The sequence below is a fragment of the Tamandua tetradactyla genome, chromosome 13 (genome assembly GCF_023851605.1).
Source record: "Tamandua tetradactyla isolate mTamTet1 chromosome 13, mTamTet1.pri, whole genome shotgun sequence".
NCBI lineage: Eukaryota > Metazoa > Chordata > Mammalia > Pilosa > Myrmecophagidae > Tamandua > Tamandua tetradactyla.
In genome coordinates, this window is record NC_135339.1 from 3,262,108 (window position 1) to 3,282,640 (window position 20,533).

At 46.9% G+C, this 20,533-nt stretch overlaps 2 protein-coding genes across 2 annotated transcripts in view; both read right to left on the reverse strand.

The window, feature by feature from the left end:
- Positions 1 to 1,117: 1,117 nt before the first annotated feature.
- ZNF22 (zinc finger protein 22) lies at positions 1,118 to 11,413 on the reverse strand. The gene is made up of 2 exons (XM_077124553.1): positions 11,375 to 11,413; positions 1,118 to 3,105 (listed from the first exon to the last, which is right to left on the reverse strand). The coding sequence occupies exon 2, from the start codon at positions 3,019 to 3,021 to the stop codon at positions 2,344 to 2,346; it is 678 nt and encodes a 225-aa protein (XP_076980668.1). The 5' UTR covers positions 3,022 to 3,105; positions 11,375 to 11,413; the 3' UTR covers positions 1,118 to 2,343.
- Positions 11,414 to 15,747: 4,334 nt separating this feature from the next.
- RASSF4 (Ras association domain family member 4) overlaps positions 15,748 to 20,533 on the reverse strand; it is a 37,235-nt gene continuing 32,449 nt past the window's right edge. Inside the window, exons 7-11 of the mRNA XM_077124554.1 lie at positions 20,403 to 20,504; positions 19,962 to 20,013; positions 19,172 to 19,293; positions 18,358 to 18,455; positions 15,748 to 17,206 (exon numbers count right to left, since the gene is read on the reverse strand). Coding sequence (XP_076980669.1) covers positions 17,146 to 17,206; positions 18,358 to 18,455; positions 19,172 to 19,293; positions 19,962 to 20,013; positions 20,403 to 20,504 — 435 coding nt within the window. The 3' untranslated portion in view covers positions 15,748 to 17,145. The remainder of the gene's footprint in view (positions 17,207 to 18,357; positions 18,456 to 19,171; positions 19,294 to 19,961; positions 20,014 to 20,402; positions 20,505 to 20,533) is intronic.

The following is a 20,533-nucleotide window of genomic DNA, read 5'->3' on the forward strand; positions in this document are numbered from 1 at the left end:
CCTATGCACTTAAGATTCTCAACCAGCATGGCTGCCTAGGCCAGCAGTAAGGCCAAATGACCTCATTCCCCCATTTCTATAGTCTGAGGCATAGGCGACAACATATCACATCCTCTTAGGCTGTAAAACAGCTGTCCTTTAATTTGTATTTTCAGAGCCAGCGTAGGAACTGGGGCAGCAGCCTGTGGCATTGTATTTAAACGAATTAGTGTTTGAGTTTATTAATTAGTCCGCTGTTGGAAGGACTATACTATACCATCTTTTAGTTGTTACTGTAAAAACCTATTCTTTCAATGAGACCTGGACCTGTGGGATTGTAGGGTATCTGGAACAGCCACATGTTGTCCGGATCCATGGCCCAGAACAGGGCTATCTGCCCAGTGAAAGGGATCCCCCAATCACTGCCTGTGCAGGCACTCCAGAATGCTCACTTTCTCCAAACATCAAATAGTGGCGGTCTGGTAGCCTTCCCCACTGGGAAAGCTAGCAGCAGTCCTGTAACTGTGTCCACAGCAGTAAAAACATGCCTCCCCCCTCCCAGAGTGGAAGGAGAGCAGTGTAATCCACCTGCCACCAGGCTGCTGGGATCTGTGACCGGGCAGTGTTTAATCCGTTCCTGTGGGCGCAGACCTATTGTGGTCGGAATCTTTGGTTGCGTTATTTCAATCTGAGATGTGACCCACCCCATAAGATGAGTCTTTTTACTGGAATCGTTGATTGATAAAGGACAAAACAAGCGGAGAGCTTTTAGAGAAAAGCCCTGGAGAAGCTGAGCTAGGACCTGGAGGAAGCCACTGGAACCAAAGCTGAAAGCAAGTAACACAGGAGAGAAGGACCAGCAGATACCAGCCATGTGCCTTCCCACGTGCCAGAGGCGTCCCAGATGCCGGCAATCTTTCTTCAGAGAAGATACTGTCCTGTTGATGTCTTAATTTGGACATTTTTATGGCCTTAGAACTGCAAATTTGTAAGCAAATAAAGCCCCACTGTAAAAGCCAACCCATTTCTAGTATATTGCATTCTGGCAACTTTACAAACTGAAACAACTGTGATCTTAGAGCAGTTGTCTAAGTCACCAAAACAACTTCCCAGGAGAAAAATACACAAGTTTATTATGTAAAATATTAATTTTTATTTTTATGGATAATTGTCATTAACATGACAGAAACAGATATGATTATAAAAGATACAAAAAAAAATCAAAACTTTCACTTTCAATAGAAATTAAAACCTGAGCTGCCAGCTGATCAGAACGTACAAAACCTTGCACTGTTCTCATGGAAGTTAAGAAATAGGTTTGCTAGACTTAAACCATTTCTGTAGCCCCAAAAGAGTTAATTTATATTTCAAAGGCGCTACAATGCACTGACATTTGAATTAAATGATTTTTTGCTAATGACAAACATTTAAGATAACGAGGGTTATCTAAAAAAAAAAGGAAAGGTGGGGAAATGAGTAAGTTGTAGATTTTTAGTTAGCAAGAAGGAAGCGGAGATTGTGCTAGAAAATACAGGGTAATTATTTATTCGTGTAAATCTAAAAGGCTGGCTCAGTTTGCGAGGGCACAAGATAATACCAAAGGTCAAGGGTATGATGATGGATCAGCACTGACCCATCCCAGCTTCTGGAAAACAAAGATCAGCAGTAATACAAGGAGCAGGAGGCTTGTGGTCTAATTCAGGTCTCACTTTAGCTTCTATAGAATTTCTTACAAAGAATTCAGTGAAAAACAGGGAAATTCTACCCCTTTAATTAATAACTGACCATAAGCAAAAGGGAAGAAATAAAAGAAAGCTAATGTAGAGCAACGATGATTAAAAATCTTGTTGATTAAAAATCTATGAACTTGAATACATTTTTAATAAGCTGAATTTCCAATTCATTTTTATAAACCATTGGTTAATATACTACAAAACTTTACAAACAACCTAAGAATTCTCATTGGCTGCAGAACTTCAAAACTAATGGAATTAATCTCCTCTCCCTTTTATTTAATTACTCCTAATTAAGTCCTAAAATTGAGGAACCATTGGCACATTCCTGCACTTTCATACATGTCATTAAAACATAATATTTGTCTAAATGAGGCAGGAAGCAATTTCAAATGAGGTCAAGGGATCTTGTACTCTCAAAACATGTTTTCAGTTCTTTGTGCTCCAAGTCACATAAAAAAATGAGGGCAGCTGAACTAACATAGTTTCTTTCAGCTTAACAAGGTCATTTGACTCCCAATGTCTCCATACTAAGAAAAGAAATGCAATATTTAAATGTTCTACTATAAAGCACTAGCCTTTTTTCTTTTCTTTTTTTTTTTTTAAGAGGGCTGCTGACAGTGCCTTTTACTCAGCGGAGACCAGCCACAGACTTCCTTCTTGCACCAGCTTTCCAAGATGACACTAAGTGAGCTTTGGCCCTGCTGGTTTTACCTCGGGTTTTCCGAGGCTTCTCTTCCTTGTGCACCTTCATGTGCTGCCTGAGGTGCGAGCTCTGGCTGAAGCACCGGCCGCACTCGCTGCACTGGTAGGGTTTCTCCCCCGTGTGGGTTCTCTGGTGCTGAATGAGGTGGGAGCTCTGACTGAAACACCGGCCACACTCATCACACTGATAGGGCTTTTCTCCAGTGTGAATTCTCTGGTGCTGAATGAGATTTGAGCTCTGTTTAAACCTTTCTCCACACTCATCACACTTATAGGGCTTTTCCCCAGTATGGATCCGTCGGTGCTGAATGAGATTAGAACTCTGAAAGAAACTTTTCCCACAATCGGCACATTTGTGGGATTTCTTTCCAGAATGGATTTTCTGGTGTTGGAAAAGAGTTGAACTCTGACTGAAACTCTTTTCACATTGAGTACATTTGTAAGGCTTCTCATCCAAGCTTCTTCTCAGCCTACTCAAGCTTGAATCAAATCGAGCAACCATTCCCCATTTCTGCCGCTGACGCGCTGTTTTGCGCTGGTTCTCATAGGCTTTTCCATTGCTTGAGCTTCGAGAAAAACCTCCTTTAGGTTTTCCTAACTTCATGGTGAAAAGCCAAATTATTCCTACCAGAGTTATTGTCTTCCTTTGAACTAATGTGTCACTTCTTGGGTTGCAGCTCAGAATTTTCTGTGTGGAAGAGAAACAATAGAACAAATTATAGACAAATGAAATATCTGGTAATTATTCAACTTTAATACCTTTTCAACCCAACAAAATTACATATTTAAGTGAAAACTATGCTCAACAGAAAGAGCTGCTGGCAGGACAATGAGCAACTTTGCTGACCCACATGCCAGTGAGGCCAGTGGAATGATGAAAAGCAAAACAAAACATTTTAAGCCTCTGGAAATGGTCCTAAGGACAAACAGCAAATAAATGTCTCTTCAAGAAAATCTGTAAAAATCTGGTAGGAAAGTTGCGAGTCTGTGTTACTTGAATCATGACTGCATGCTCCCTCTCTCCTCTGAGCTTAGCAAGGAAATTCTATTCAGGTTGCTGCCTTCAAGGACTCTCCACCTCTCTTCCCAGGTGGAGAGCTTTCTTTCCAGGAGGAACAGGAACTCAGTGATTCTCATCCTGCCCCTAACCACCCACTGCTGAGGCGAAGTCCCAGGTGAGTGCAGTGGAGAGACTGGGATTCTTGCAACATCAGCAGAGGTTGTAGTGAAAGGCAACTTTTGCAGGAGACAACTAGGGGAACAGGCAGCTGAGAAGAGCCCTCCTGGGATCAGAACAGACAGTAAACACTGGTCTCAGAAACCATCCCTTCAATGGAACTAGAATTTGATTAGATTAGTCTAGGGAACAATTTATGCCCTACAGCAATGTTGAAAACAATAGAACAATCAGCCAAAAAGCTAGCAGACCATAACAGTTGAGTGTGGTCAGAGAAAGAGAGGAAGATGAGCTCTACCAAACCACTGCCATCCTATGCTGATCCTGAACACACCCAAAGCCAAACCCTGAGGAGAAACACCAGAGGCTTAGCAGTGTGTGTGTGTGTGTGCATGCGTGTGTGTGCATGAGTGTCAAGCCCCACAGGGGTGAGGGGAATCAGCACCCATACTTGCTACAATATATTATCTAAAACACCCCATCTCCAACCAAACATTACAAGGCACACAAAGACACAGGAAAATATGACCCATACTCTGGGGAAAATGCAGGTAACAGAAATACCTGTGAGAACAACCAGTGTAGGATTTATCAGAAAAAGACTAAAGTAGCCATCACAAGCATGTTCACAAAACTAAAGGAAGCCATGAGTAAATAAGTAAATGCATGACGACAATGTCACATCAAATAGAGAATATAAATAAAGATACAGACATTATGAAACCAAACCATATGGAAACTGAGGTTGAAAAGTAAAATAACTAAAAAAATTCCCTGCCAGTAATCTGAACTTGGAGAAGAAAGAATATGCAAATTCAGAGATACAGTGATAGAGATTATGCAAATTGAAGAACAAAGAGAAAAAAAAAATAAAGAAAAATCAAGAGAGCATAAGAAATATGTGGGACACCATCAAGTGCACCAACATATGTGTACAGGGAGTACCAGAGAGAGTAAGAACTCCAAGTATGAAAACTACAAAGAAATTCACAGACACTTCAGAGCAAAAATGTTGAAAAGTCAAACAGAATAAAATCTTAAAAGCTGCAAGAGAAAAAGACATACTACTTACAAGGGAACCACAATAAAAGTAACAGAGGACTTTTCAGCCAGAAAAATGGAAGCCAGAAGGTAGCGGAAAAGATATACAAAGTGCTCGAAGAAAAAACTGTCAACCAAGATTCCTGTATGCAGGAAAGCAATCTTTCAAAATTGAAGCTGAAATAAAGACTCATATTAAAAAAAAAAAAAAGAGCCAGAGAGAGAAAATTTGTTGCTAGCAGCCTTTCCTTACAAAAAAAAATACAAAAGGAAGCTCTCCAAACTGAAAGCAAGTAACCAAGTTGCAATTCAAATCCACACACACACACACACACAAAACAAAACATAATGTACCAGTAAGATATGTAATTAAAAAAGTTTAAACCCATATTTTATCTCCTTTTTCAAAGCTGTACTGGGCTAAGGAAATGACTTCTGATATTAAATTTAACAATAATGTTATATATATGACAACATGGTAAACATAAACAAAATATAACAGTATGTATCACAAAAAGGGGATGGAAATAGAGTTATATAGGAGTAACATTTTTAAATATCACAGGAATTAAACTAGTATAAATCTGAAGTGGATTCTGATGAGTTGCTCTATAAGCCAAAAAGTAAACACACACACACACACAAAAGTGAAAACAAAATCAAATGAATTTAAATGCTATATTAGAAAATATGCACTTAATGCAAACAAAAGTTTAAAGGAGGAATGGAGAGACAAAAAAGACATAAGACATAGAGAAAATAAAAAAATGACAGGCATAAATCCAAAATGTTAATGGACTAAATCAAACAAAAGATTGTCAGATAAGATTTAAAAACATAATCCAAGACAGGCCATGGTGGCTCATGTCAGGGCCACGGTGGCTCAGCTGGCAGAGTTCTTGCCTGCCATGCTGGCGACCCAGGTTTGATTCCCGGTGCCTGCCCATGCAAAAATAAACAAACAAAAAAACCATGATTCAATTATATACTGTCTGCAGCAGGCATGCTTTAGATTCAAACATACAAACAGATTAAAAGTAAAAGAATGGAAAAAACATGTAAACAGCAACCACACAATTTGGAGTAGCTATAGTTATATCACACAGACTTCAAACCAAAAAAGTAACTAGAGCTAAAAAGGGACGTTTTATATTGATAAAAGGGTCAATCCATCATGAATATATTAGAAACATTTATGAACATCATTACACAGCACCAAAATACATGAAGCAAAACTGACAGAAATTGAGGGAGAAATAGATAATTCATCAATAATAATTGGCAATGTGGGACAAAAATCCTAGAATGAGCTGGGACTCAGCATCAAAGGATTATGAAAACCTTCTTTACCAAAAGGGGGGAGAGACAAATGAGACAAAATAAAAGGTCAGTGACTGAGAGATTTCAAACAGAGTCGAGAGGTTATCCTGGAGGTTATTCTTACGCATTATATAGCTATGCCTTTTATTTAAGGTGTATTAGAGAGGCTAGAGGGAAGTGCCTGAAACTGTAGCGCTTGCTCCAGTAGCCATGTTTCTTGAAGATGATTGTATAATGATATAACTTTTGCAATTTGACTGTGTGATTGTGAAAACCTTGTGTCTGATGATCCTTTATCTATGGTATGGACAAATGAGTAAAAAATATGGATTAAAAATAAATTTAAAAAATAATTGGAGATTTCAATATTCCACTTTCAATAATGGATAGAATAAGTAGACAAAAGATCAACATAGAAAGAGCAGATTTGAGAAACACTATAAATCAGCCAGACCTAACAGACATCTGTAGAACACTCCATGCAACAATAAAATATACATTTTTCTCAAGTGCACATGGAACATTCTCCAGGACAGACAATGAGAGGTCACTAAACAAACCTCAATAGAGCCAAAAGGATAGAAATAACACAATGAATGCTATATAACTACAATGTATGAAAACAGAAATCAATAGCTGGAAAAAAATTCAGGAAAATCATAAATATGTTGTGCCAGTTTGAAAGTATTATGTACCCCAGAATAATCCATGTTTTAATCCTGATCCAATCTTGTGGGAGCAGCCATTTCTTTTTAATTCTGATTTTCAATACTGTAGGTTGGAAACTTTTGACTGAATTATCTCCACGGAACTGTGACACACCCAATTGTGGGTGTAATCTTTGTTTCCATTCTAGGTGGGTCTTGACTTTAAAAAGGGAAACATTTTGGAGAAACGACAGAGCCTAGAGAGATGACAGAAGCCTCAGAGCCAACAGATACTTCAGAGCAGAGATGACTCAGAAACAAACACGTGGGGAACAGAAACATGGATGTTTGGAGATGCTTGGAGCCCAGCAGACAACACCATGAGATGTTAAGCAAGCCAGAACTGGAGAGAGCCAAGGGAAGCCAAGAGATGAAAGCCAGCCCTGGAGAAGTCAAGTGAGAAATGCCCTCAGGAACAGAGGCTGAAAGCAACGGAGTCCAGGAGCAAGGGCCCAGCAGATGTCAGCCTTGTGCGGACCCAGCTGACAGGTGTTCCTGACCCACCAGCTTTTCCTGAGTGAAGGTAACCTCTTGTTGGGGCCCTTAATTTGGACATTTTCACTTCCCTAGCACTGTAAACTCCCCTTAGAACTATTAACCCCTCTTTTTAAAGGCTGTTCCAGTTCTGGTATATCTCATTCAAGCAGCTTGCAAACTAGAACATGTGTGGAAATTAAACACTCCTAAACAGCCAATGGCTCAAAGAAGAAATCAAAAGGGAGATCAAAAATACTTCGAGATGAATGAAAATGAAGCCCCAGCACAGAAAAGCAGTGCTTAGAGGGAAATGTACAGCTGTCAATACCTATATTAAGAAGAAAGATCTTAAATCAATAACCCAATAACCTTACTTTCCAGTTTAAGACACTCAAAAAAGAGCAAACTAAACCTAAAACAAGCAGAAGGAGAAAATAATAGATTAGAGCAGAAAGTAATGATACAGAGAAAAACAATAGGGAAAATCAATGAAACCAAAACCTGGTTCTTTAAAAGATCAACAAAACTGACAAACCTTTACCTGACTTGACCAAGCAAAAAAGAGAGAAATTTCAAATCACTAGAATTAGAAATGAAATGTGCATTACTACTGATCTTACAGAAATAAAATGGATTATTAAGGAATACTATAACCAAACTAAAATGACATGTAAAAATTCTTAGAAGACACACACACACACACACACACAATTCCTAGGAAACACAAAGTGCCAAAATGGACTCAGTTATCTGAACAGACCTATAACAAATGGGGTAATTGAAGTAGAATAGAAAAACTACCCACAAAGAAAAACCCGAGCATAGAGGATTTCACTACTGAATTGTACTACACTTAAAGAATGAATACCGATTCCTCATAAACTCTTCCAGGAAACAGAAGGGGAGGGATGCTTCCCAACTCATTTTATGAGGCCAATATTACTCTATCAAACCAGACATCACAAGGAAACTACAGACCAATATATCTCTTATGAATATGGACATAAAAACTCTCAACAAAATACTAGCAAACAAAATCTGGTCACACATAAAAAGAATTATATACCATGATCATGTGGGATTTACCCAGGAATGCAAGGTTGGTAAAACATCCAAACATCAATATAATACATCAAATTACAGCAATAAAAAAACAAAAATCTTAAGATCTCAACAGATGCAGAAAAAGCATATGACTAAAGCCAATACCTTTTCATGATAAAACCACTCAACAAAGTAGGAATAGGAGGGAACTTCCTCAAACTAAAAAAAACCTACATAAATATCATACCAATGGCGAAAGACAAATCTTTTCCACTAAGATCAAGAACAAGACAAAGATGCCTACTCTGACCACTTCTATTCAACACTATATGGAAGTTCTAGCAAAGACAATTAGGCAAGAAAAGCAAAGAAATCTTGTACACAGAATATTCTAAGGAATCCAATAAAAAACATATTAGAACTAAGAAATGAGTTTAGCAAGGTTGCAGCATAGAAGTTCAATATAAAAAATGTATTTCTCTACACTTGTAATGCATAACCCAAAAATGAAATTAAGAAAACAATACTTACAATAGCATTAAAATGAGTAAAATGCTGAGGAAGAAATTTAACAAAAAGTGCAAGTTATAGTCTGAGAACTACAAAACTTTGTTGAAAGCAACTAAGAATATAAGCAATGGCAAAAAACATCCCATGTGCATGGATCAGAAGATTTAAGATGTTAAATGTCTATTGTCGGACCTTCCAAATTGATTCAGCTTCTACACTATCTTTATCAGGATCCCAGCTGTCTTTGTAAACACTTAGAAGCTGATTCTCAAATTCACATGGAGTTGCAAGGGGCTCAAAATAGCCAAAACAAAATTGGAAAACAAAGTAGGAGGACTCATACTTCTCAATTTCAAAACTTACTGTAAAGCAATAGTAATAAAGAAGTATGGCACTGGCACAAGGACAGGCAGAAAGATCAATGGAATCAAATGGAGAGTTGAGAAACAAAGGCATACATCTGTGGTCAACTGCTTTCCAACAAAGCTCCAAGATCATCCAATGAGGAATGAATAGATATATGGTGCTGGAAGAACTGGATATCCCATGCACAAGAATGAATCTGAACCCTTACTTTATATTATATACAAAATTTAAAAGTACATCAAAGACCTAAATATAAGAGCTAACAGTATAACAAGAAGAAAACACAGGAGTAATCTTCGTGGTCTTGCATCTGGCAAAAGATTCTTAGATATGACAAACTGAAAGCACAAAAGAAAAAACAAATTGGACTTCATTAAAATTAAAAACGTGCGCTTCAAATATCAAGAAAGTGAAAAGACAACTCAAAGAATGGAAAAAAAGAAAAAGTGAGAAGCCAACCCACTGAATGGAAGACATCTGCAAGTCATACATATGATAGGGTACCTGTATATCCAGAAATAAAAAGAACTCTTACAACTCAATAACAAAAGACAAATAATACAATTTAAAACGGGCAAAGAAAGGCAGGCCACAGTGGATCAGCACGCAGAGCTCTCACCTGCCATACCGGAGACCCAGGTTTGATTCCCGGTGCCTACCCATGTAAAAAATAAAAAAATAAATAAAAATGGGCAAGGGAATGAAATAGATGGCTCTGCGTGGAAAATATATAAATGGGATATCACTTCATTCTCTGTAGGACAAATAAAATAAAAAATTCAGACAGTAAAGGCAGCAAGGATGTGGTGAAATCAGAACTCTCATACATAGTGTTGCATGTAAAATAGTGCAGATGCTTCACAGAATGTTGCAAATAAAATAGTGCAGATCTTTTACATAGTGTTGCATGTAAAATAGCACAGATGCTTTGAAAAACTCTGGCAGTTCCTGAGACAATTAAACAAGAAATTATCACACGGCCCAGCAGTCTGACTCCCAGATATATACCCAAGAGAAATAAAAACCTATGTGTATGCAAAAACTTGCGCATGCATGGTTATAGCAGCATTACTCATAATAACCAAAAAGTGGAAACATTGCTTCTTCCATAAGCAACTAGACTTCAAAACGAAGATAATCACCCTGGGTCTCTTTGCATACAAACATATAAAAAAGTAAATGTAAACATAAATTACATTATTTTCCTTGCCTGCCCTTCATCTTACCGTATAATTAAGACTCCAGACCTGACAATGCTCAGAATTTTATCTAGATATTTAATAAGGCTACCTGCTGTAATTATGGTGGTATCATAAAAAGCAAACTGCGTAGAACACAAAATTAGAATGGTATTCCTCTGCTAACCTCAGCAAATATTTTTAGACCATTTACTAAACACCACACATGGTTAGGTACACGGTTTCAAAAGCAGCAAGGACGATAATTGTACATTAGAAAAAAACCTTTTTGGGTTTTTTTTTGTACTGCAGGAGTCAAATACGGTAGGAAACTCTGAGTCTGTCCAATCCACCTAGATGATTAAACCATCCCCACAGGTAGCCTATGTGGCAGACACTAAACATGCAGTACATGCAGTACATGTTTAGTTAGAATTTATCACTAAAGTCTGGGCTAGCTCATGCAGTTATCTCCGTTTTAGAGCTAAAGAAAGGGAAACACCCAGCAGATGCTTTCAGCCAGGTCTCCAAGTCCTAGCAGTGCGCCTCCAGAGCCTGTTCTCTTTGTGGGCGACCTGATGTTCACGGCCACGGCTTCCAATGCCAAGTCCCCCGCTGCTCAGCCTAACTCCTCGGCTCAGGTACAGGGGAGTGAGAGGAGCCAGCGGATGTGTGACTACGGGTAACTGAAATGGGCTTTAGCTTCCTCACACGTAAAATAGGGACGATAATAAAGCACACGGCTTATCAGGGAGTTAAAAGTTTAAAAGAACAAGTATCTTATCAATCGCTTAGAGCAGACTGGGCTACACAAGCGTTTTCAATATATTTAGACCTAAAACGCGCCGTGGGACGGAAGCGGCAAGAACCGAGCGTCTCCGGCCCGGGGCCGCCGGGGTCTGGTTTCAGCTGGGTGGGACGCCCGCGAGGGGCCCTTCTCGGTCCCGGGGCTCCGCCGGCCGCTCCTCATAGGCCGGCCCGCCCGCCCTCCCGCCCCGCCAGCCGCGGTCCGACCACGAGACCCAGAATCTCGCCAGCCCGCCCGCTGCCTCCGCCCGGGCCGCGCCACCCCCGGTGGCCGGCTCGCAGCCTGCCCAGGAGCCCTGGCCGCCGATCCCTAGCCCGAGGCCTCCTCACCGGGCCCGCATGGCCGCCGCCCTCGCGCTCCCGGCGTCCCTCGCGCCGCCGGAACTGCGGGTCACGCGCTGCGCCGCCGCCGCCGCGGTTGCTCTAGGAATGTGGCGGAGTGGCCCTCGGTGGTCCCGGCCGGCCTGCCTGGTGGGCGGGTGTCTCATTGTGGTTTTGTTTCTCGTCCTGCCCCGGGGTCCGGGGACGCCTGGCCCGTGACTGGCTGTCTTTGCTGGGCGCAGCCCCTCACGACGGCCGGTGAACCAAGGACAGTGTCCGAGCTTCTAAAGCCAAACACCAGCAGTTCCGATCTCGGGGTCCCCAGCGTTGCACGAATACGGAGCACCTTTTAGAAGGAGGTGCTTTTGTGAGACCCTAGCAGGTAGTAAGTGCTCAGTAAGCGCTTGCTGAGTGGGTCATTCGTGCTCACTGCCCTTGTCGGGAGCAGGGGCCATCACTTCTGGGTAACGGGCCCGCCTGCACTGACGGCTCCATCAGGTGTGCGCAGCCCGCGGGACTCTCGGCACATTAAAACAGCCCGCCAGACTTGTCCAGGAGCAGGTTGTCTGTAAGATAGCCTTCCTCTGACCCAAGTGAAGGTGGATGAAGTTTTTTTATCCCCAGTACCTGGAAACAGTTGGGCCAGACATAGAGGACCCAGAGGTGTGTGGATTGGAGAGGCAGAGAACTGAATAAAGACAGGTGATTTAGAAATAGAGAGGGAGAGCAAAGCAGGAGGAAATGAAGGACTGTGGGGGCCAGGAGTGGACAGAGTTAAACGTAAGGATGAAGACAGAGGCAAGAGCCACAAAGGAAGACCGGGAGGGAGGAAGAGATGTTGAGAAAACAGGCAGGGTTTCATGCCCTCAGCTTGGTTTTTGGTATAACGAATAGCCAACACTTATCGAATGTTTACAGCCTGCTGGCGCCGGGTGAAGCATTCCATATTCCTGTGGACTCGTTGTTCGTGAGCACGGTCCACCCTCCTGATTTTACACCCTTGCCTGCTGCCATGGGTGAAGCACATCCCATCCCATCCTGCTGATGTTGAATTTGCGTGTGACTTCCCCTGGCTCACTGCGTGAGTGGGTGTGAGGCATACCGTGTCCCAGACACGGACACAGGCAGACACTGCCTACACCTGTGCTCCTTACCTCTGCCTGGAGAACAGCAAGGAGGGGCTGCGCCTTCCCTCTTGGGCCCAGAGTGGGGAGGTATGTGGAGCAGACCCACGTAAGTCAACATGCAGCCCTGGCAGTCACTGCCAGGTGTCATGAGAGAGAAATAAATGCTGCTGTAGCTGCTGAGATTTTTTTGGTAGTGTTTGTTAACTGCAGCAAAGCTGACTACTTCCCAATCTCCTTACGTGACAGGAACTATTTATTCCCATTTTACAGTGAGGGCACTGAGACATGTCACTTGACTGGTGTCATAATTTATATATGGCAGAACCAAGCTTTGACGCTAGATGGACTGCCAGGTTGTTTTTAAATGAGTTAAATTATTGAAAATGGTCACACATGGTACTTAGAGAGCACAAAGGGGAGGGTGGAAAGAAGGTGGCGGACACAGGTTCAGGGCAGCAGAGGTGGCTCCACCACCACCTCCTTCTAAGAATGCATCTTTGGGAAATCTGGACCAGATTTAATGGAAATTGCAGCCAGAAGGGGCCACTGTGTCCTTGAGCCTGTTGGTTTTTGAAGGGCCCATTCGAGAAAGAAGCTTCTGGGCTGAGGAAAAAATCCTGAGGAAAAAGCCCTGCTGCCACACACACACACACACACACACACACACACAGAGAGAAAAGCACTCCCTCAGTGGTGAGCCCTGCACACACACACACACACACACACACACATGCACACACAAGCACTCCCTCAGTGGTGAGCCCTGCGCGCGCACGCACACACACACACACACACACACACAGAAAAGCACTCCCTCAGTGGTGAGCCCTGCATATGCACACACACACACACACGCACACACACGCACACACAAGCACTCCCTCAGTGGTGAGCCCTGCTGCCTTGGACCTTGGCCAGGCCACGGATCCCAGCCCCAGTGCCAGAGATGGGTCAGATCACATGGCTGACCCTCCTGCAGAGACAAGAGCCCACCTCCCTTTCTTCGACACATGGCCCCCTTGGCTCCCAGCCCCTGAACAATGGGTTCTGTCCACCAGGCCTGAGACTTTGCGTTCTGTTTCCTTTGGGCTCTCTGGGAAAGGAAGCCCTGGGAATTCCCATTCCTGAGTCTGCAGAAAACATCCCTGTGACATCCCAGCCAGGAGGGAACAGAGGCCCCACCCAGCACAAAGTCTCGGGGCACGTAAACAACTGGCTCTCTCCCAAATGTAGGGTGTGCACCTGGCTATTCTGACAGTTGGAACTACTTGGCTCTGAGCGAGATTCCTCCCTGATGGCAGCTGGAAGGCAAAGGGATGGGGGGTGGGGGCGCAATAGCGGAGGAGGGGCTGCTGCCTCCTTCCCCTCCCCCCAGTCGCACCTGGTGAGGATGCTCCTGGCTGCATCCCCTATGGCTGCGGGGTACCTGTGCCTCCCATTCCCCATACTCAGGGGTCACCGTGCACTGCCAGCTGCTCATACCCTGAGTCTCTGGGACAAGGGAGCCAGATGTGCCCTGGTGACCGCACAGCTTTGTTGAACAGTGGGAAGGTCTTTCATCCCCTCTCTGGTAAACACTCCAAGCAGATAGCATATGGCTATCACTGCGGGAAAAACAAGCAAGCTTTTGTTTTTTGTTTTCTGTGTTTTGATCCCTTCTGGCAGTGTGTTCTGGGCAAACAACCCTGTTTTTCCTGAGTAGAGCCTTTCTTTGGCAATCGTGTTGATTTTATCCTGCGCTGTTTATTATTCTCGCAGGTTTCTCAGTTCTGGCCTGGGAGGACAGTCTTGTTTTAGCAGAAGACACTCTGACAGGAGGCTTGATCTTTGGATTCACATGGTAGTTAGTAAAAGAGCACATGACAAATATTATAAATTCTACAGAGAAAGGAAATTGGAGCTACGTACTGAAATCAGAAGGAAACCACAGAGTCCAGCACGCGGTGTGTCTGGTGCGAGCTGAATGATCAGCTTTTCAGAATATGTCTGAAAAGCAAAGATGGTATTGATCAGAGTATTTGTTAACCCCTCACATGATTATGGGACTGTGCATTTCCCTCTCTCTGCACAGCTTCCTGGTGATTTTCCTTAGCTACAGTATGCAGAAGTTAGTTTTGAGAATTCCTATATCAAAAGCTTCACTGATCTAACAAAGCCTTAAATAATTAATATCGTAGCAACTGCTTTAAACAACAACAGGACCAATGCTTATAGAGGGGCACCTGCCCCCCGAATGCTGGGGCTCCTTTCTTGTGCCCTGGCTGGCAGCATCTCTCACTTGCATGGACACCATGGCACATGCTTAGCCGACTCCAACTCGTCCTCAACCCTCCTTCCCAGTAGCCTCTCGAGGCTCTGCTCAGTATCTGCCCTGGCTTCTCTGATGAGTGGACCCTGCCTCTGTCTGCATGTCTCCAGGGCTGAGCTCACGACCTCAGGAGTGATTCAAGCAATGCCTAAGAAAGGCACGACTAGCTGCATGAGTTCAGAGGTGTTCACCTCGGGTGGGCAGTGAAATTGCCTGGGGAGCTTTAACTCAACTCATCCTCCCCCCCGCCCCCATTCCCCAGCCCCTCCTAGAGGATCCCCAAGGCCCACCCTGATGCTGAGATGCAGTGACTCTGGGAGGCCCTGCCACCACTGTCCAGACCACGCAAAGGCCCCGTCACTGAGTCCTGCTCTGTGTCCTGTGGAGGCCTCTCTTCTCAGAACCCACTGTCGTCCCCAGTCATACACAGGCACAAAGGGGTTTGACATAGGCTGCCAGGCCACGAGGGCAAATACCACCTAGCTTAAACAACGGGACTCGTTCACGGCTCTGAGGCTGGAAGGCTGGCATCCTCCTGGGCGGTGGCGTTCTGCTGGCTGGCAATCCTTGGGGTTCGTTGTCTTTTCCGTCACGTGGCGACATCCTGTCCTTTCTCTTCTGGATCCCCACTGACTTCCTGCTACTCCCTGTGGCCTGCTCTATTGTCTGAATTTTTTCTGCCTATCAAGGCCTCAAGTGCTCTGGAGTTAGATCCAAGACATTCAGTGGGGCCACGCCTTAACTGAAATAGCATCCTCAAGAGGTCCTGTCTACAGGGGGGTCACACCCACAGGAAGGGGGTTAAGATTAAGAACAGGTCTAAATTGGGGTACATAATTCAACCCAGCTTTGGCCCTTCTGACAGATATCACTGCACGTACATAGGGTAAGAGGATCAGAGGTTAGAGCAGGGGGTTGGGGAGACACATAAGTGACAAGAAAGGAAAGCTTTTTCCTAACATTTATTCAGCGCCTAAAAACCATGCTTCCAAGGGAGAGCAGAGACGACAGAAACCGTGGCCAGGTCTGATGATGGTGGCTGGTTCCGAGAAATCCTGGTGATGTTTGCCCTGACAAGTGGTGTCCACACTGAGCATTTGCTCCCAAATCTCTGCTCTTTCTGGACGAGTGAGGGCTGTCTGCAGGTAGCAGAGAGAGCTCCAGTCCTGGTGCCCTTTATGGTTTCTGTGCTATAAATCCACCCTCCACAGACCCTCTGATCTGCCCTAGAAGGAGAAGAGTCTGGGCCTTCAGTTTGCTCTTGTCTTGGACACAGTGAGCGACCGATAGAAAGTGTTGCATGGTTTTGCAAAGGCTTTCTCATTCCAGAAATTCTCCATCAGCAGACACACAAACGTTGTTCAGGATTGGGCCCCAGGGGTTTCAAAGCTCTTTCTCCCCAAACACATTTCTCCTCATCATCCCTCTTGGAAGGAAAGTAGCAAGAGCTGAGAGCCCACTAGGACAGAAGAGAGCAAGTCCAGAGGAGGCTAGAGGCCCCCGGGCGCCTATAGGATGGCTGGGAGGGGGCTTTGGGTCCAGCATCCTTTTAACACTGTGGCAACACTGGCTCAGCCTGGTCAAACTGGCTCCTGATGATGCTGAGGCAAGCCCTGGAGAGGGAAGACCACGCTTTCCCAGTCTTTCTCCTGATCTGACTCCTGTGCCAGGGGTCCTGGGCTGAACAAGACTCCATGGTGATGTCCAAGGCATGCAGGCTGGGCTGTCACAGTGGCACGATGGCCCCGTACCCACTGGTAGCCTGCTTTCCAAGGAAGGAGAGTTCTTGGGTGGCAGTATGCTGTGATGGGTAGAGGTGGGTTGCACAGTTCGTGCAGATGATAAGCCTGGAGGCTTTGTGGATCTCCTGCAAGGGATCTAGGTCAGGCACTGGGAAAGCTGAGTTCACGTCCCGGGCACGGCTCTCCTGGGCAGGGCAGGCATGGTGAAACAGGGCTGGTACTCCACTGGGCCCCTGAATGTGGTCGGTGCCAGAGCTTTGGGGCTCCACCCTGCCTGGGCTGGGTGCATGCACATACCACCCAAAACATTCCTGGCACCTTCTGGGAGTCAGGAGCCAGTGACGTGGGCAGGCCACGGTGGCTCAGAATGCTTGCCTGCCATGCCAGAGGACCCGGGTTCGATTCCCAGTGCCTGCCCATGTAAAAAAAAAAAAAAAGAGCCAGTGATGTGGAACCCACAGGGCTGGAGTGCAGACAGGTGGAAAGCATGGGTGCTGGATTCCTAGGCAGGTGCCTCCAATAAGCAGGCCCCTCAGCCACTAGCCACCGGGACTCAGTGTGCAGTAGCTCCTGGGGACTCTGGAAGAGGTAGGTGCTGGCCGGCTACTCTGCTTCCACCAACTGCTCCAGGCGTTCCAGCATCGTCAGACGCAGGGCTTGGAACCTGGAGGGCGATAGGCACATAGACCAGAGGACTCACTAAGCCTGGTGGGGCAGGGAACAGGGTGCAGAGAGAGGAAGACCTGGTCCTTGCCCATGAGATGCCTGTGGGAGCCATCAGGGCTACGGGACATTCTGAGCTTCCAGGAGAAGATTTCCATGTCCATTCTAAAGCCTCTGCAGTATGGACAAGGGTATCCTGTCATGGACCAGGAAGCCTGACCTCGGTAATTGCTTGTGCTGTGACCCTCCTCCTCGTGGGGTTCAGTTTCCTCATTGGACACGGAATAGAATGGTGAGCCCCAGTTCTGGTCCAGCTCTGCAATCCCACAGGGACCCATGACAGGGCACAGGGGACCTGGTCTCTGGATCTGGGGTCTCTGCTGACACCCAGGTCAGCCTGACGGCACAGACAGAGGCCTGTTGGGGGATGTGACTTCCTGGGGGATGTTTGGTCCCACCCAGACCCCCCACACAGGTGCTCACAGTGAGAGGCCACCCTCCTTTCTTTCCCCCCTCCCCCAGCTTCTCCTCCACGTGCTCCCTTGCGGAACGGAGCCCTGTGCCAGGCGAAGGTCTTCAGGAAGTGTGGTCCAGCTAGACCCCGGCAGAGCTTCCCCTGGAGCCGACAGGTGACACCTGCTCACCTGCACGCTTTATTGAATCATCACCCAGGACTGGGAGTCCCAACAATGGCAGCTGCCCTGTGGCCATCACAGAATTCGCACGGCAAGGAAAGGCCCCGGCACAGGCTGAGCCTGCACCCCAGTGGGGTCTCCTTGGGTTGCTCCTCCTGGGCTGTGTCACCATCAGAACTTACAGACCTGATCTGGCACCATTTCCGCCCCCTGCCTGCCCTGGGCTCCTGATTCTAGGACGTCCCCCCCCAGGTTTAGCAGCACGTGCCCCATTGCCAGTGAGATGCTGACCCTGGACAGGCAGTGGGCGGCCCGCCTGGCAGGCTGCCACCCAGCTTCGGGTCGGTGTGGGAGCTAGAGCTCAGCAGCCTCCCCGCACTGTGTGAGGGGCTGGGCGGGGTGGTTGGGGGGGTGGGAGGGGGAACTCTCCCAGCCCTGGCTCTGGCTCTCTCTGCCTTGCATATCTGCTGCCCCCTGAGGTTTGGTTGTCCCGACTGGCCTTTGCAGTGCTGCTTACTTCATGGTCAGTTTGATTATTTCTCTTTCCTCCTCTTCTTTTAACTTTTCAACAAAACTGTCCAGCACCGGCATTTCAAACTTAATGTACTGAGCGACCTAGAAAATCCAAGAACATTTTAATGTGCTTTAAAAGGAAGGCCCCAAAACACGCTCTCTTTTCCGGGTGGCTTCCAGGCAGGCCAGTTGAGCACGAGTGCTGTCCTCTTCCCGCTCTTTCCCTAACACTGCTCTATTGTGGATGAGGTGTGGGGAGGAGGGGAGCCCATTCTTAGCTCAAAGGCTGCTATTATTCCTGGGAGGAAATTTTAAGCTGAATATTAGGAAAAGCATTCAATGATGAAGTGGAGCCACTCTGGGTGTCCTCTGGGGTGGGGGTCACGGAAGCCATAGCTCCTAACAATGGAACGAGATGACCCAGCCCCGGCTCCAGCTCCGTGGAGCCCAACCCTACAGGCTTCTCGGGCAAAGGAGTGCTGAGTCAGCCGGGACCCGGCACCCTGCTCCTCTCTGGGTCTAGGGCCTGGTTAAGAAGGACCTTTCCTCTGATGAAGGGAAAGGATGCACCTGCTTGAGGAGAGGCCAGGCTGGCTCCCTGGGGCCCAGGTGCTCTCCCTCCACAAGGCAGGCTGGCACTGCAGGGGCCCTCAGGGTGCCGGGCTTGGGACACTGGTGGCCCCTGGAGAGGTGCCCAGGAGGGCTCTGGCCAAGGTGCTCCCTGCCCCCCGCCCCACCAAGGAGAGAGCAGGAGCCCCTGACCCGGCCCCAGCTCCTCCCCCAGGGACAGGGCCCCCAAGCCTCAGCCCTCCACTCACATCATGGGGGACCTCTTCTCCCAGATCTGTCTCCATCAGGAATATCTTGGCAATCTTCTCGCAGGGCCCGTGCAGGATTCGGGAAATCAGCGGGTACTCACAATCTTTTAATTTTGTCCGCTCTGGGAGGGGTGGGGGGGTGGGGGGAGATGGTTTACAAACTTCATGAGACATAAGAATGTCCTCTCTCAATCAGCACAGGGACGTGGGAGGAAACTGTTGTCCAGGGTGGGGGCAGCCAGGGGAGTGTTCTGCAGACCTCGTGGAGAAGGCAGTGCCCAGTGTGTGACTGCGTCATGGGGCGAAGATGCAGCTCATAGGGAAACAGGAGCCCTGGGAGTGTGTGTGCGTGTGTGTGTGGAGGTGGGTGGGATGGAGATAGGACGCATGGGCCTGCTCACAATTGGGGCGGGAGTAACTAGACAAGGACACAGGTGTGCTGCAGTAGAGCGGTGTGCAGGGTTTCTGTGGGGGCAGGGCTCTAATGTCCTCCCTCCATCCTAACCTGCACCCCACCCCATCGTCTTGACTGATTTACCCTGTGCTGGAGAACCCATCAGTCCTTTCACTCTAGGAAGCTGGAGTTGGCTGCCCGTGTCATTTGGGTGGCTTTGTGAAAGGGATGGGCGTGTTCCTGGGGTGGGGGTGGGGATGCATGTTGATGTGGGAGGGGTGGGGTGTCCAAGGCAGGGAGGGCAAGCCCACCCTGGGCCCCCCATGCTGCCCTTGCCTCTCAGAAACAGGGGCAGTGAGCTTGCCGAATGATCCAGAAATGAAGCCAGATACATACCCCCAGACTCGTGAACGACGTAGAGAGCAAATTCGCTGGGGCTGTTTTCTACCTGCACAGGCGGGGATAGGAGGTCAGCTTACGGCTTGTCGAGGTAAGAGAGGCTGAGCAGGGCACTTCCCACCACCACCCACAGGAACACACACACGCACACACACACACACACACGCACGCACACACACACACGCACGCACGCACACACACACACGCACGCACGCACGCACACACACGCACACGCGCACACACACACACACACACACACACGTCCCCTGGGACCCTCCCCTCTCTCATGCAAAGTCCCAGAGATGCAGGCTCAGCCCAGGAAACCTGGCCCTCCCACCCAGGGGTCGTGGGCGGCCTTCCCCCAAGCCCTGGCCAGCCTCACCCAGACAAAGCTGCCACCACCCCACGCGGGTCGCAGCGCGTGGCCGCCGCACTTACCCTGAACTTGTTTAGTAGCAGGGTAAGCACCTGCAGGGCGGTCATGCTGCTGTTGACCCTCACGTTGGTCACGGACCCGTAGGCAGGGGTGAACACCGACGTCTGTGGGGGGGGCGGGGGGCGGGGTAGTT